The sequence below is a fragment of the Sander lucioperca genome, chromosome 10 (assembly GCF_008315115.2).
Source record: "Sander lucioperca isolate FBNREF2018 chromosome 10, SLUC_FBN_1.2, whole genome shotgun sequence".
In the NCBI taxonomy this organism is placed as follows: Eukaryota; Metazoa; Chordata; class Actinopteri; order Perciformes; family Percidae; genus Sander; species Sander lucioperca.
Genome location: NC_050182.1, coordinates 14641036 through 14656570, shown reverse-complemented (window position 1 = coordinate 14656570; position 15535 = coordinate 14641036). Strand labels below are relative to the sequence as shown.

Below are 15535 nucleotides of genomic sequence, written 5' to 3'. Positions count from 1 at the left end.
TCTTCTCCATCTCACCTTCAATTTAACACCTTCGTTTTATCTCCAACTCTTTAATTTATGTCCTTGACTTGTTTTTAATCACTGTCTTCATGTCATTACTTTGGCTTCATCATTCTTGGTAAAGTGTTGGGTTGCCTTATTGCCTGCCTGCCTTCCTCTGTAAGTTTGTTTATGAGAGCTGTTGTGTTCTCAGGCTATGTGATATTCCTTCAATCTCTGCAAGCAATTGATTGAGGATTTTTGAAGTAATTTGTTGGAGTATTGGTTGTGAGAAATATTGATCAAGCAATACATCTCTCCCGGGCGCGGCGGTCGATACCATGACACTTGGGTTGGTTCCTGTAATGGAGGTTAATGATCCTGCTCTCACATTCTTTCCTCTCCCTCCTCACATTCTTTTTTTCTGCTTTCAACTTGTGTTCTTTGTCTAAAAATCCATTCTCTCCCATGCTGCCTTTCTTGTTTATCAGACACACACTGTCCATCACTCTCTTGACATTTCTCATATACACTTCACATTTTTTTTATTTGTTTTCTTTCTGTCTCTTTGGACTTGGTTGTTTTTCTTTTGTCTTTCTCTAAAATCTCAACCGGGCACCTCTGTCTGTCTTGGTTCAGCTGCATCTTTAACCTGCCCCTCTCTCCCCTCCTCTGCCTGTCTGTCTCCCTCTGTCCTTCCCTTTCATCTCGCAGACTCTGGACGATCTGGAACAAAGGACGAAAGAGGCAGGCATTGAGATCAGCGTTCGCCAGAGTTTCCTCACCGACCCGGCTGTCGCTGTCAAGAACCTCAAGGTGCTTTGATTAAAAATTCACCTCAGCTGCTGGTCGTCTCCCCCTCCCCACCCTCTACTTCCTCCTCCGGCTCACAGCTGCACACGATACCATTAGCATAGAGGCGATTTGATAGAGTGAATGCGCCATGCTAATTAGCAACTCTGAACAGCGGTACGTGCCGTCCTGCGAAGCAGCAGGAACTTTGGCACACTGCGCTGCCACATCAAGCTGTGCTATAGTGAAGCTATATTGTTGCTGCTGATGCAAATAAGAAATGTTTTGTTTTCATGTTTTGACGCAGCGCCAAGATGCAAGGATCATTGTGGGGCTCTTTTATGAGACTGAAGCCAGGAAGGTGTTTTGTGAGGTTAGTACATTTTTTTTCGCTCGATTGATCCCAATAGACTGAACCTGACTGGCTATTAGCAGAAATTGAGCTCTGTAATGAGCTGTTTGAATGTCTGAATGAATTTCCTTGTTTGGCAGTGATACAACATGCTCAACACATCTCTGGGAATAATTCTCCTCATGCTTATTTATCATTCTCTCCCTCCCTTTATCCACCCTCCATATCTGCCTCCCTTCCTCCCTGCTGCAGGTGTTCAAGGAGAAGCTCTATGGGAAGAAGTATGTGTGGTTTCTTATAGGCTGGTACGCAGACAACTGGTTCAAGATCAAAGACCCAGCTATCAACTGTACAGTGGAGAACATGACGGAGGCCGTGGAAGGACATGTGACCACCGAGATCGTCATGCTGAATCCTGAGACGGTCCGCGGCGTCTCCAACATGGTGGGAACACACAAAACACCATTGTCTCTCCCACTATTGTAATAATTATATTAAAGAGATATTAAGTCATCTTTGATGTTAATTAGTGACAAGAAATTGCAGCATCAACAGCTTAATAGAATGTATGTGTTCCTGTTGCATGCACAAGTTGCATTTGTGGTATTGAAGTGAGTGAAGAACACATCCCAATGCAAAATTCTTAAGACACTTACATCGAATGTAAGTGTTTAATGAGCTTATAATGACATCAAATGGAGCACACCTGTGCTTTGTTATACAAGTACACATGGGAAATGGCATTCCAATTGTATTTCCCAAGGTACAAGTACATGGGAAACTGCACAAATACAACATACAACCGAAACTGGGGATTATATTGATAAATCAATACAGAAAGCAATTGGGAAATTAACATAATTAAAAAAAGCAAAGACAACATTGCACAAATATCTGTAAATCCATCATGAAGCAAATGTGATGCTGATTATGCACCAGAGTCTCAAACTACAGAGTGTTTGCAAATGTTACTTGGCAATACCTGCGGAACCAATGAAACATTAGCATGGTATTGTTATTGTTAGTATGTTAGATTGCTCATGTTAACATTAAGCTCAAAGCACTGCTATGCCAAAGTTAAGCCTCACAGAGCTGCTAACATGGCTGTAGACTTTTAGTCTACCAACAAATTCCTAAACTTGTTTTTCCTGAATTAAAATTAAATGAGCTCTAAAATAGTGTAACATATGATATTTCTGTGATGTCCCTGCACTGCACTTACCTTTAATTACTTTTCAGTCAGTTAAACACTGTGAGGTCTTCCTACTCTAACCATGTAACCCCCCCCCCCCCAGGAAATGGTGTTTAGAACAATAATGTTATAGCTTCAATGACCTGTGTGTGACCTGAATCAATATTATGTTCCATAAACCGCTGATAGATGGTAGAGAAATAGATGCTTAATGCAGTCATACTGTTTCTTAACATCTTCCTTTATAATTTTGTCCGATCCTCTTTTTGCCTCTCAGGTAACAGTCGCTCTCCTCTGTTCACCTTCTCTAATCTTCTTAAACTGTCTCTTCCTCTCTCCCATTGTTCGACCTTCTCCGACTCTGCTGGTCTATGGTGGATCATCCTTTCATTCTTCTAGTTTACCCACCTTTCCATTCTCCTTATCATTTCCTCATCCCCACCTTTTCCAACATCCATCTCCCCCATCTCCCCGCACTCCTCCTTTCCTCTCTCGCACCTCATCAGCAGCTGTTGTTTATATTCATACAGCACCTGCCGCTACCTGCTGATTTAGCTGTTGACTCAACGGGTGATAAGAATTACAGCCTGAACTCCTGCTCATAGTCAATCTATTCAAATTCAATTTCCAAGTTTGAAATTGGCATTTCTTCTAGATGAGGGTGCATTCAGATGAAACTGGTGTACCAGTACTGCAGGGTCTGCAATTGCACATTGTCAGCTAGATTTCAGTAGGTAGTGGCAGATTTAAATGCCAAATGCCAAAAAGGAATTTCAATGAGATGAATTTGACATAGCTGAATTGGTTGTGTGTGGGCCCTAATGGGCCTTACAGAATCCACGGCAACAACTTGGTGATTGGTAGCAATAATCTACCGTCACACAAGTATCGCGGCTTTCAGAGGGAGATAATGTTAATTGGTGAACTGTTTTTTTAATTACAAAAACAGATTAATTGTACACATGTGAGAGAAAAGGAATATGATGGAATAAAGTTGAAAATCACATTTAAGATTTTCAGGGTTGGTCATATTTGCTCTGGAGCCACATGTCAAAATCCTACATTTTGTATGATTGAATGTCTTAATTTCCAGCTGCACCCACATGTGTTGTGTGTGTGTGTGGGTGTTTTATACTCTACTTGAATTAAATGTCATTTAAAAAGCAAGAAAATAATGTCCATCAGAGCCAATATAATAGTACTTGTGCTTGCTATTAACTCTAGTCATGGCAATTGTCATTGTCACTTTGGCTAATTGCAAAAGGCCATTTGTAATATTAGAAGAACTGCCTCTGTATGTAACAAACATGTAAACAGATATTTTAGCTCCCTCCTTTAGTCAATGCAGCCCATTTAAAGGAATAATTCAACATTTTGAGAAAGAGGCTTATTCTCTGAGATGAGAAGATTGATATTATACTACCACTCTTTCATGTTAGAGTGGTATCAATCTTCTACTCTAACTCTCAGTAAGAAATAGGGCTGCACAATATGAGGCAAATATCTAATTGCGATTATTTTTGACTGATAATGCAATATGATTCACAATATTGGAGGGAATGATCATTTTTGTATCATTATTCTCATTGAAAAATATTGACATAAAAAAAAAATGATTATAGTGTGATTATTGTGAGGATCTGTACCAAAACAAAGATTTTTTTTCTTTTGTCTGTAGGATATGGTTTGTAAGATGGGACGTCTTATTTAATTGTGCAGCCCCAGCAAGAAAATGAAAAAGTGTATTTTTCAAGATTTCTAAACTATTCTTTTAAAAACGTTACACTGCAGCAGTTAGTTTAGCACTATGACTGCAGGGTTTTTTCATATAGGACCATGTAGGACTAATACAAAAAACACATAAATCCTCCAGATGATCCACCACTGCTTCCCTTTTGCAGTCTCCCCCTCTTTGCCATTGAGTATTTACATTTACATATTAATGTCTTGTTCGCAGCATGGCATGATTTTTTTAGAAGGACTCCTCTTTGATATGCTTTCTGTCCTGTTTCTATCAGACATCGCAGGAGTTTATCGCCGCCTTGATGTCTCGTCTGGGTGGGAAGAACCCTGAGGAGACCGGCGGGTTTCAGGAGGCCCCTCTTGCCTACGATGCAGTATGGGCTCTGGCCCTTGCTCTCAATAAGACCGTGGCACCACTTAAGGCAAAGGGCCGACGACTGGAGGACTTCAACTACAACAACCACGACATCACCTCCGAGATCTACAGGGCCCTCAACACAAGCTCCTTTGAAGGTGTTTCGGTAAGTGCTGAGGAATGATGAGAAAAAAGGAACTGTTTATGCTCCCATTGTTATTTATAATGTATGAATATGCAGTTAGAAATAGGACAGATATAAGGACCTGAGTGTCCACTATTTCTGGAAGGAAAATCTGAATAATTGAATTTTGTGTAATAAAGTAACTACAGTAATAACTGTTCACATACACTCCCTGGACACCTTGTTAGGCACACCCGTAAAATCTGCTGCAATCCAGAACAGCAGTTCTGCCATGACATCTACCTTTATGAAGCTTATAATGCTCAGATTTAGTCAAAATCTTAGTTGTTAATTCGACTATATGTTTATTACTGAAGTTGTAATTGGCAGTGGTGTTGTACTGGATTGCGTTATATTGAAATGCATTTCTTATATTCTTCCTCCCACATGTTTGTGAATGGGATGTGCAAAACATAACATGCAGTTACATCCAGTTCAACACCACTGCAAACTACAGTACAACCTCAATTATAAACATATAGTTACATTTACACCTCTCTGAGGTAGAATTTATGGCCGAGCTGTTGTATTGGGTCGCATTAGATTTCACAGGTATACCTAATGAAGTGGTAATTGAAAAAAAATCAACATGATAGAGGCAAATTACAACCATTTTTTGTAGTTTTGTCCCTCATTTCTGTTAATTATGATAACATTTGGGAATACTGCAACATTGCTGCAGTGAAGTGTGATGGGCCTAGATAAGCGGTCAGATGATCAGACAGGTTGTAAACAAGCCAACACTTTATCCAGGTCATCTAAACGTTGTCATTTGGAGATAAAAACCTAAAGTGAGGGCATCCAAAATGTCAGTAAGAATACCTCATTGTACAACACGATTGTCCTCCTATACCTTTGGCAGAGCCAGGCTAGCTGTTTTCCCACTGTTTCCAGGATGCTAAGCTAACTGGCTGCTGGCTGTAACTTCATATTGAGAATACACATATAAGAGTGGTAACAAATCTTCTCATGTATCTCTAACTTAGTGTATTTATCAAAATGTTGACAAATTCCTTCAAGGAAATAATTAATTGTTTGCTGTAAAAAAAAAAAAAAAAAAAAAAAAGAACGAAAGAAAGAAAAGAAGAAAAAATTAAAAACACTTCCTCTTGTCTGTGTCTCAGGGCCAAGTGGTGTTTGACGCCCAGGGTTCTAGGATGGCAATGACTCTTATCGAGCAACTGCAAGGTAAAACACTCCCACACTGTCCTCCCACAGATGTTGTATTGCAATAATTGTCACTTACTCATTAAAAAAAATCCCAGGTGACTGTATTTCTCATGTATGGATTGCTGCTTTCAGCTCATTTAAAAATGTTTTGGGGGGGTGGGGGATTTGTTGTTGTTTGTTGTTGCGGGCTCCACTGCGATTGGTCTTAATATCCTATAATTGCACATGCGAATGGTCTTGATGCAGGAATGTGTTGACTCAAGGCTTCGCTCTAATTGGGCCCAAGTCTTCGGTTTAAGCCGTTTCTGAAAATGGCATCCCATTTGTCACCAGTGACTTAATGAGTTTCCCCGCACAGGATAAGGTTGAGGATTATTTTCTACCTCTGTTCCCTTTGGCGTCCTAAAGGATCAGGATTTATAATCCTGCCCCCTTTCCCCTCACACTCTGTCTCATATTTCCTGTTGTGTTGTCGAGGTAATTTGACATCCACAATGAGACGACCTGACTTGCATCCCTGAATCACTGTGGGACCTCATCAGTATTCCTGGTCAAGACTGCCTCATAAGCTACTTTTTCCCCCACTTCCCTTTCTCCTTCTTCTCCCCTTGGTACTTCTTTGTTTGTTCTTCTTTATGCACATTTTCATCCCTTATTTCTTTTATCCGTTCATTGTGTGTCTTTTCTGTACCCACGCATGCCATTAATATGAAATCACAGTAATGATAGAAAAATGGCTAAATCGTGGTTGTATGAATAGAAATCAGTTCTGTCTGTTAGTCAGTTTTGTTGTGTTGGAATCATGATCCCCCACAAAACACCAGGGGAGGAAATGAATTACACAAGCTTTATGAATTAAACTTTAGCATTCTCTCTGGCTTCTGTGCTTTGCTGTTTCTTTCTTTCTTTCCCATTCATCTAGGAGGCAGTTACAAGAAGATCGGTTACTATGACAGCTCTCAGAAGAACCTCTCCTGGTTTGGCAATGATGTTTGGATAGGTAAGATGGAGTTCATGACACTGTCTTCACCCAACATCCTGTCTGTGTTTGTTCCTGTCTGTCATGCTGTGAGTCAACAGGGTCACATTTCTGTGCTTTGACATTAGATCTCCTCTGTGTGGCTTAATTTAGACTTTCTTACTGTGTAAATTACATATAATCATGCTGGATTTTCTGTAACCGCTAGTTTGGGTGAAGCTAGTTATTTGGATGCTGACGCTTGTGTTAAAATGTTGGTGCAGCAGTTTAACTCGCTAACCCAGGAGTTTTCGATGTCTAACACTGTGGGTTCACCCTCAGACAAAATCAAGACTGCGCCTCCACAACACTGCTCCCCTCCCCCAGTGACTTAGCTGTGGGCTACAACTTTTTTTTTTTTTTGTTTAAGATTTGTTTACATTTTTGCAAACTGGCACCAATAAAAAGTGTGCCAAATTAGCTAAAAGCACAGTTCCTGTTTGCAATGTACCCATGGATGTACAGACAACTATCACTGGACTACATTAATACTTAAGAACACTTAAAAAAGGTCTGTAATACATATAAGGAGCGCCTTTTTTCTGATTTCAAAGCAGATTTATGGACGTTTATTTGTGATGGACATTGGAGATAATGATATCAGAAAGTGCAAGTCACACTCAATGTAAAAATATGTATGTTCAGATCATGTCTGTGGGTTTAGATTTGACTCTCAGAAAGAGTTTTTGCTGCAAATTGCAGCAATCGTGCGCCAAGTATTTGAAGTACCTTAAGTGCCTCCATGAGCTGTGTGTCACAGCCACTGATGCAGCTCCAACTTCTGACCGAGTTGGTAAGTGGGACAAACCAACGGGCCACAAACAATTACTGGCTATTGTTTTAGGAACACTTTTTCTCTTTTTAACCTCCGCCTCACGTCTCTCCCTCCGCACCTTAAGCCTCACAACCAAATTAGTTTTTACTTCACACAAACCAGAACCTTCTCTCTAACTCTTGATACCCATATTCTAGTTTGCTATGAAAACCTATTACTGCTGATTTTCCTCAGACACCAAGACCAATTTTGTGGTTGTTTACTGGCCCGTCCCTCCCTGGAGAGGTAACATACTTGTGCCTGGACAGAGTGTGCCACTAATCAATCCTGCACGCCTCAGTGGTCTGCAGAGAGCCACCTTTTTATAGGCTTTTAAGGAAATGATGAGCTGCCAAGGCCTAACTGAACCCAGAAGAGTTAGTGATTCCAGGTCAGCATCAGTGGCGAGGGACGGGTGACCTGTATGCATGTAGGCAACATGTCCTTCACAGGCCAGCTGCCAGCTCTTTAGTTTGGCTTGTTGCAACGTGACTGGCTCGGTGTTAGCCCAGTTAAATCCCGCTGGGTTGAAACTGACTGGCTCTCCTACTTGTCAGAGGTGAGTTTGTTGACTTTGTTTCTGCCTTGCTTCCTCAATTAGAGCTTCATTTCATTTGTTACTGTTTACCAAATAAAGACACATCCATCTGACATTAAGTTGTTGAGCGGAAATTAGTAATTTCCTGCTCTCTGGAGCTGAATCATTTCGGGGAATTTTTTTTTTACAAGGCGGGGGGGGGGCGCTTGATTTGCTCCACGCTGACAGGGTGAAGTACACACGGGGGTTCTCAACTTAACCCCACCGCTTGTTTTCCTGTGTGTTTACCAGGCACCTCCCTTCCTCACTTTCTCACTCTCTTTACGGTTGCCCTAACAACCACTTCAGCTCAGCTCTTTTTCTAATCGCTGTGGCAACTGTTATAGAGCTGGGTCTCCATGGCAACACCCTGTCCTGATTCCTTGATCAAGGACGGAGGAGGGTTTAAATGGTGCAAATGCATTGAGTGAATGGACAGCCAACACATACACACAGCATTAATTATTACATGCTGTACACTCATTCATTCATTACAGTCTTTAGTATTCTCTTTTATGCATAAAAAAAAGAAATTAATAAACATTTCAACAAATGAATTAAAAGATGGCAAACAAAACATACAATAAAACAGGATATAATGAAAAGAATAAAAATCAAAATAAGATTAAATATATTAAAAAAAAAAAAAAATTAAGTCATATTCAATAAAAGCAATGATACAGACTTAAAAGCTGGAGTAATCAGGAAGCAAAAAAAACACCAGAGTTTGAAGTGGAGTGAGACCTCCTCCTGCAGCTCTCCCTTCTCTGTCCAGCCCCTCTCATCAGACCGGCACGGGCATATGCACCAGCTCCAGACAGTAACTTGTACAAGTACTAGTCATTAATTTCATCCCAATGCCGTTATATAGCAATTTAATTAGAACAATGGCTTAACTACTGGCTCATCTGCCGCGTTTATGTTTTCCTCTCACACCTTCTCCTTCAGTCAGCACCATCAAACCTGTAGCAAACACTGTCCCTACTACTAGCTACAATAGCTAGAAAGCTAATCATTTCATAATAAGCAAATATTGATTTTAGTAAAAAATTTGGAAGAATTTTTACAGTTTATAATTTTCTTCTGCTTATGCGGGTCCAGGTTGCATTCATTTCATTAATTATATCATTAGGAAGTATTGTTGTATACAGCTGGGAAGTAGAGAAAAAAATTATATAATGCATAATTTTTGTCCATATTGTCCCTTCCATTTTTGTTTTCCATCATACTTTCCTATTTTGGCCAGCGCGATAGTGAAACCTGTTATTAAATTGTATTTTATGTGGTATTAAAAAGCCCTCAATTTAACTCGGTGAACCCTGCAGAAAACCACTTATATTGTCATTCCTTAGTCAGATGACACCAGACGCACCTCGGTTATGTGACGGCAGTGACAAGCATCTAAACAGAGAGCATCATGGGCGTGTTGACACCCTGCGACCCTCGAGGGAGTACTTTCCTTGTGACATCTGACACATCAGCTTCACGCGCTGCTGACACTCCTGCTCTGCTTCCCCTCTGACATACACGCACACACACTCTGTCACCCTCTATTACGCTCACTCTCTCTCTATCTCTGTGTCTCTCTCTCTCTCTCTCTCTCTCTCTCTCACACACACACACACACACACACACACACACATCACACTACATGCACACTATATGCACACATAAATGCTCCCCTGCACTCACATGCACCCCCTTGAGCATTTATGCTGTATAGGTGCTTAGCCTGCATACAGTACGGTATATATATACCTTATTGGCATTATTGGGAGTGCACACATATACACACATGGACACACAAATCTGCAAGCAGTCCCAGAATTGGACAGACAGATAGTCGAAGGCTGTTGAGGGTAAACGAGACTCCCTGTCCATCTGCTCCTCTGTGAACCCTCCTCGTTGAGGAATTCTTCAGGTTTAAAGCTACACAAGCATAAATAATTGGGTAGTTTGTAAAAACACACACTTTTTTACTCTTTATTACTGTAACACCAAAGTTTTCTGCTTGCTTACATTATGTTACAGTATAGTAATGAAATTGACATTTAAGTATGAATCATTGGTCACAGTTGAAGTTGGTTGTATTTTTTTTACTTCTCTGTGCTTCAGCAATATCAATGTTTTATGGAGTATACATGTGTACACTACTGAACTGTATGCTGTGGTGGGAAAAGTATTCAAATTGTTAAGTTGAGAAAAGTAGCCATACCGCAGTGTAACAATACACTCAGCGGGCGGCCATATATAGAGGTTCACTCCTCGATGCAGTGGGCCTGGGTTCGACTCCGACCTGCGACCCTTTGCTGCATGTCATTCCCCCTCTCGCTCTCCCCTTTCATGTCTTCAGCTGTCCTGTCAAAATAAAGGCCAAACAAGTACTCATAATGAAGAGTGCTATACTATTGGTTCATTATTATTAATGTATTAATATGTAACTAGTCTTGCATTGCCAGAACAATCTCCACAGCGCTGGAGTATGGTCCGGCTATAGCGCTTATCTATTCTGGGAAAGAGGAAAAGCCTCTGGTTTATTTGTATTTTTTAAATCAATCTTAACCATCCATGGGGGCGCTAAACCCCTGATTCAGTGACATATTTTATAAACTGATCATATATGTTGTATGTAAAATCTTAATTTGAAAAGTAACATAACTATACTGTAGCTCTTAAATAAATGCGGAGAAGGAAAAAGTACAGTATTTCTCTCTGAAATGTAATGAAGTGGAAGTAGGGCTGGGAAATATATCGATTTTATATCGATATCGTGATATGAGACTAGATATTGTCTCAGATTTAGGATATAGTAATATCGTGATATGACATAAGTGTTGTCTTTTACTGGTTTTAAAGGCTGCATTACAGTAAAGTGATGTACTTTTCTGAACTTAACAGACTGTTCTAGCTGTTATATTATTTGCTGTTTCCCCACTTAGACATTATGTTCACATTACTGATGATTATTTATCTAAAATCTAAGTGTGAAGATATTTTGTTAAAGCACCACCAGCAGTCATGCTCGAACAGCAATAGATGTGTTTTGTTGTGCGACCATGTCTGAAATCAAAAGTGTGTATAGCTGTTCTGAACGGCCACACTGGAAGAAGAAGTTATATCATTCAAATACAGGTATAACGCACACATTTTCATTGTCACTCCTGGAAGACATTCATAGTGTTGCATTTGGTTGTACTTTATTTTCTATTGCCCGTTTTACTGGAAACTGCACAATTCCTTTGTTTAGAAGAGTAAAATTGGAAGATGCAAAAAAAAAATTGAGTTGGCTGTTCACATATTAATCATTTAAATTAGACTAGCTAGTCTTTAGGAGCTCTAAGCAAAGTTATTATCCCATTAATAAAGTGAAATGTTACCTGTAATTGAGAGACAATGGGACCAGAAGCATTTTATTTTTTCACATTTCTTTTTCTTTCTCTTTCCCTTTCCATTAAGGTGCTGGACCTCCGGCTGATCGGACAGTGGTGATCGAGGAGTACAGATTCTTGTCTCAGAAGCTGTTTGCCGCTGTGTCCGTCTTTGCTGGCCTCGGCATCCTGTTCGGCATTGTCTGTCTAACCTTCAACATCTACAACGGCAACGTCCGGTGAGTTCACAAACACTGAATCTTATCATTAAATTACCAGGCCCACACTAATTAACCCTTCATTTGTGTGTGTGTGTGTGTGTGTGTGTGTGTGTGTGTGTGTGTGTGTGTGTGTGTGTGTGTGTGTGTGTGTGGGTGGGTGGGTGGGTGAGTGGGGGTATATTACATTAAATATCTTTGGCTTATGTATTATATAGACAATTAACAGAATAATTGAAAAAAAAAAAATCGGCAGATGAATTGAAAATGAAAAATCATTAGTTGCAGCCCTAGCATTCATTATTATATTCTAACATTTTGCTGTCATGTTTTTTGCTTTTCCACTCTTTATGTGTGTCCTTCCAAGAGGCATTATTGATGAGTAGTATCTCCGATAATTGTGAAAATAAAGTTGTCCTCCAAAGGAGGTCATCATTAAAATTATTTTTTAAAAGCTGAAATAATGAGACTTGATGGATCCACTAAATGGGGCCTCATAGGTTAAAGACACAGTTATTGTTACATGAAGGTTGCTTGTTTGATGAGTAGTGAATGGAAATTACATCCTGTAACAACACCTAGCTGCTTCTCCACCAGAGCTGATCATTCACTGTGGTTGCATACCATGTGTGAATGTGAGTATTTATAGGATGTGAAACAGAGGAAAAATAATTCACATGTTCAACAGAGATCCTTCCCTCTGTTGAGGTTAATGTTATTGCTAAATGGCACCGCTGCCTCTCGAGTTTAGGGACTACAAAGTGATTTGGGTGTGGCTTTGCTCAATCTAGCAGCTGGTTTCATTGTCACAGCTTAAGCATAGCCCTACACCAAATGCAAATAGACTTCCTTTAAAAACTGCCTTTTGATCTTGGATTTTGAAGCTTAATACATGTCCGTGAACCCTCCGCAGCATATCTCTGATGTCTTTTTAACATAGTATTTTTATGTTTGACCCGGGTCAAAGTGATTTAAAGTCCCATAAGTCCATGAGCTTATCAGGAGTTTTTCAGAAAGGAGAGGTTCGTTCCTTTGGGGATCTCTGGCTGGCTGCAGTGTGCCAGTTGGGCCTTCTTCTTACAGTTTCACCGAGGGCTGATCTCAGCTGTCAAAACACTATGAGTCAGATCAAATAAAGTTTTTTCAGTAAGCAGTTTTCACAAAACGATTTTGCCACCAACTGCCTTGTTAGGAGACAAAAATACATCGCAACGCAATCACAATCCTTTAGAAACACGGTGTCACTGTTTAAAGCGGTTATAATCAATATTTTTATCTATGAAATGACAAGGTGAAAGGAGGTGCTTGTAGTGATGAACCTATAGAGAATTACCGCTGGAATCTGCAGCTCCCCTCAAATTTAAGGAGGTTTATAGTGAGTTTCAGTTAATTGTTTAGCTGTCCGACCCGCAAATTTACTTTTTTGTTAACTCTCAGTGCTCTCAAAGAACAGTAGCACTGTGCACTACCTGCTCAGCACCAAACAGCAGACAAACACAGTTAGCAACTAGCTGTTAAACATAGTGGAGCGTAGTGGAGCATTTAGCAGCCAGCGAGACAGATATTTGTCCTGGGAGTTGGTGGTGACCAAAAACAGAGCTAAAAGTTGAGTGAATATTGGACTTACATTTATCATGTGAATACAAATACGACTCCAAATGACTGATAATGTTGCAGAGGCCAGAGGAAATACAGCAAAAAGGTTATATAACCACGGAAAAACCTTTGAAAAATTCCTGTGCGGTCTTAGATAGATAGATAGATAGATATATTGATTGATTCTCTATTTTTTTATTATTTAATAGTAGCCTTGATTCAAGCAACTCTTGTAGCACACTGAAAATTATATTATATACATAATAGTGTGTGTGTGTGTGTGTGTGTGTGTGTGTGTGTATGTATGTGTGTGTGTGTGTGTGTGTGTGTGTGTGTGTGTTTGTGTGTTTTGTACAGTAAATAAGCAGCATAGCCTCGGGGCAACACAAGGACAGGTCAGCAGGATGAAAGAATATAAAATCACACCTACTGCTGCAGAATGAGCTCAAGCTGATGGGCAGAGGAAAGCTGCTGTGCTGGGTGGGTGGGTGTTATCGTATAGTGCAGATTATCTTAAATCTGGAGATTATTATCCTGAGAATGTCTTTATACAACATTTATAGAAACACATTGTCTCAACTGGATAGAAATCACCAGTAGAGTATTTTTACTCCACTACATTTATCTGACAGCTTTAGTAATTTTTTGATTTGTCATGCCCTTTATGTCGAGTGAAAACCATGTATCTCCAAATTTGGTGATTTTGAATTTGAAGGTTTGTGATGAACTGACGGATGAAGTGTTCCTTCATGGGTTTAGGAAATTATCCCACTTTTTAAAATAAATAAACTCTTGAATAAGCGTCGTCGATCAGCCGGAAAATGCATCGTCACAAAGCTGAAAACAGATCTGTTTTTCTGACAAAATGAGATACGTGGTTCTCACAGGACAGCAACGCTACAAACATATGATTTTTATAGAATATGATGCGTTGCCGTAGATGAAACTAACAGTATATAAAGGAGTTAAATTAGCACAACCTTAAACATCTACAGTAGTGAAATGCAGCATACACATTAATGCATAAGTAATATTAACCCAGAAACATCATATATAATAAAAAAACACTGACAGGGAACATTTTAGTACTTTTACTTTAAATACTTAATAAATAATCTGATAAGTACATTTTGCTGATAATACTTGCATGATAAAACATGTATTTTCACTAGGTAAGGTTTTGAATGCAGGACCTTGGAGTGGGTTATTAGTAGTTTTACTTAAGTAAAAAATATGAATACTTCTTCCACCACTAGAAATCACACACAATTATGTTTTCTCTTTATGGTTACTGATTTCGTCATTATCTTGTAAGCTCCTGTCTGTACCTCCACATACAGCGCAGTGTACAGGATTATCACATCCATCATCAAAGGAGATGTCTTTTGTTGGCCAGGCTGCCTGAACCAGGAAATAGTGATACATTTTGAATTAAAAACCAACATAAGAGCAATTAACAGCAATCGATGACATTTCGAAGCGCAGAAAAAAAAAAGGCCACCAATACAATTAACACCTGTATACCTTCAAATTCAGCAATTGTACTTTTAAGTAGAAATGATAATTACCAGTTTTTTGTTGTTGTTGTCTTCATGTCTTCACTGTTTCAGCTACATCCAGAACTCTCAGCCATACTTGAACAACATGACAGCGGTGGGCTGCATGATGGCTCTGGCCGCAGTTTTCCCGCTGGGGATTGATGGTCACCATGTCCACAGATCTCAGTTCCCCGTCGTCTGCCAGGTAACAGGAGAAAGAGACAGACAGAGGTGGAAAAGAGCCAGAGGGCAGGATGAGGAGGGCTGGTTATTGTCTGCAAATATTTGGTTTAACTGATTTGATGTTTGTACCAAAACAGTCATTTTTACAAAATGTGTTGAAAGAAGTATAGAAGAAATTAAACTCAGATTTGATGGACCTATTTTTTTGTGCCACAAATATTTCACTCAGCTGTCAGTTTTAGTAAAGCCCTGCTCTACTGTGACATTAAGCAAACACGCATTTAGGTGTTGTTGTGAGGCCTGGACAGTTTGGATGTTCTGCCTGTGGCAAGTAGACACCTGCAAAACCTAATTTCAGGGGTATGATCACGCAACCTTAGTGGATGACCTGATGAAAGTTCAAACGTTGACATAATTCATCAAGTATTTTAATGTATTTTGGTATTCAGTGGCACA

The 15535-nt window shown here is 39.7% G+C and overlaps 1 protein-coding gene across 2 annotated transcripts in view; it reads left to right on the top strand.

Moving 5' to 3' along the window:
* The window catches only part of gabbr1a (gamma-aminobutyric acid (GABA) B receptor, 1a), a 65250-nt gene that overhangs the window by 37880 nt on the left and 11835 nt on the right, over positions 1-15535 (top strand). For both annotated transcript variants that reach the window (XM_031313297.2, XM_036005860.1), the window contains exons 10-17: positions 694-795; positions 1079-1144; positions 1376-1567; positions 4334-4579; positions 5722-5785; positions 6690-6767; positions 11633-11783; positions 14969-15101. In XM_031313297.2, coding sequence (XP_031169157.1) covers positions 694-795; positions 1079-1144; positions 1376-1567; positions 4334-4579; positions 5722-5785; positions 6690-6767; positions 11633-11783; positions 14969-15101 — 1032 coding nt within the window. The remainder of the gene's footprint in view (positions 1-693; positions 796-1078; positions 1145-1375; positions 1568-4333; positions 4580-5721; positions 5786-6689; positions 6768-11632; positions 11784-14968; positions 15102-15535) is intronic.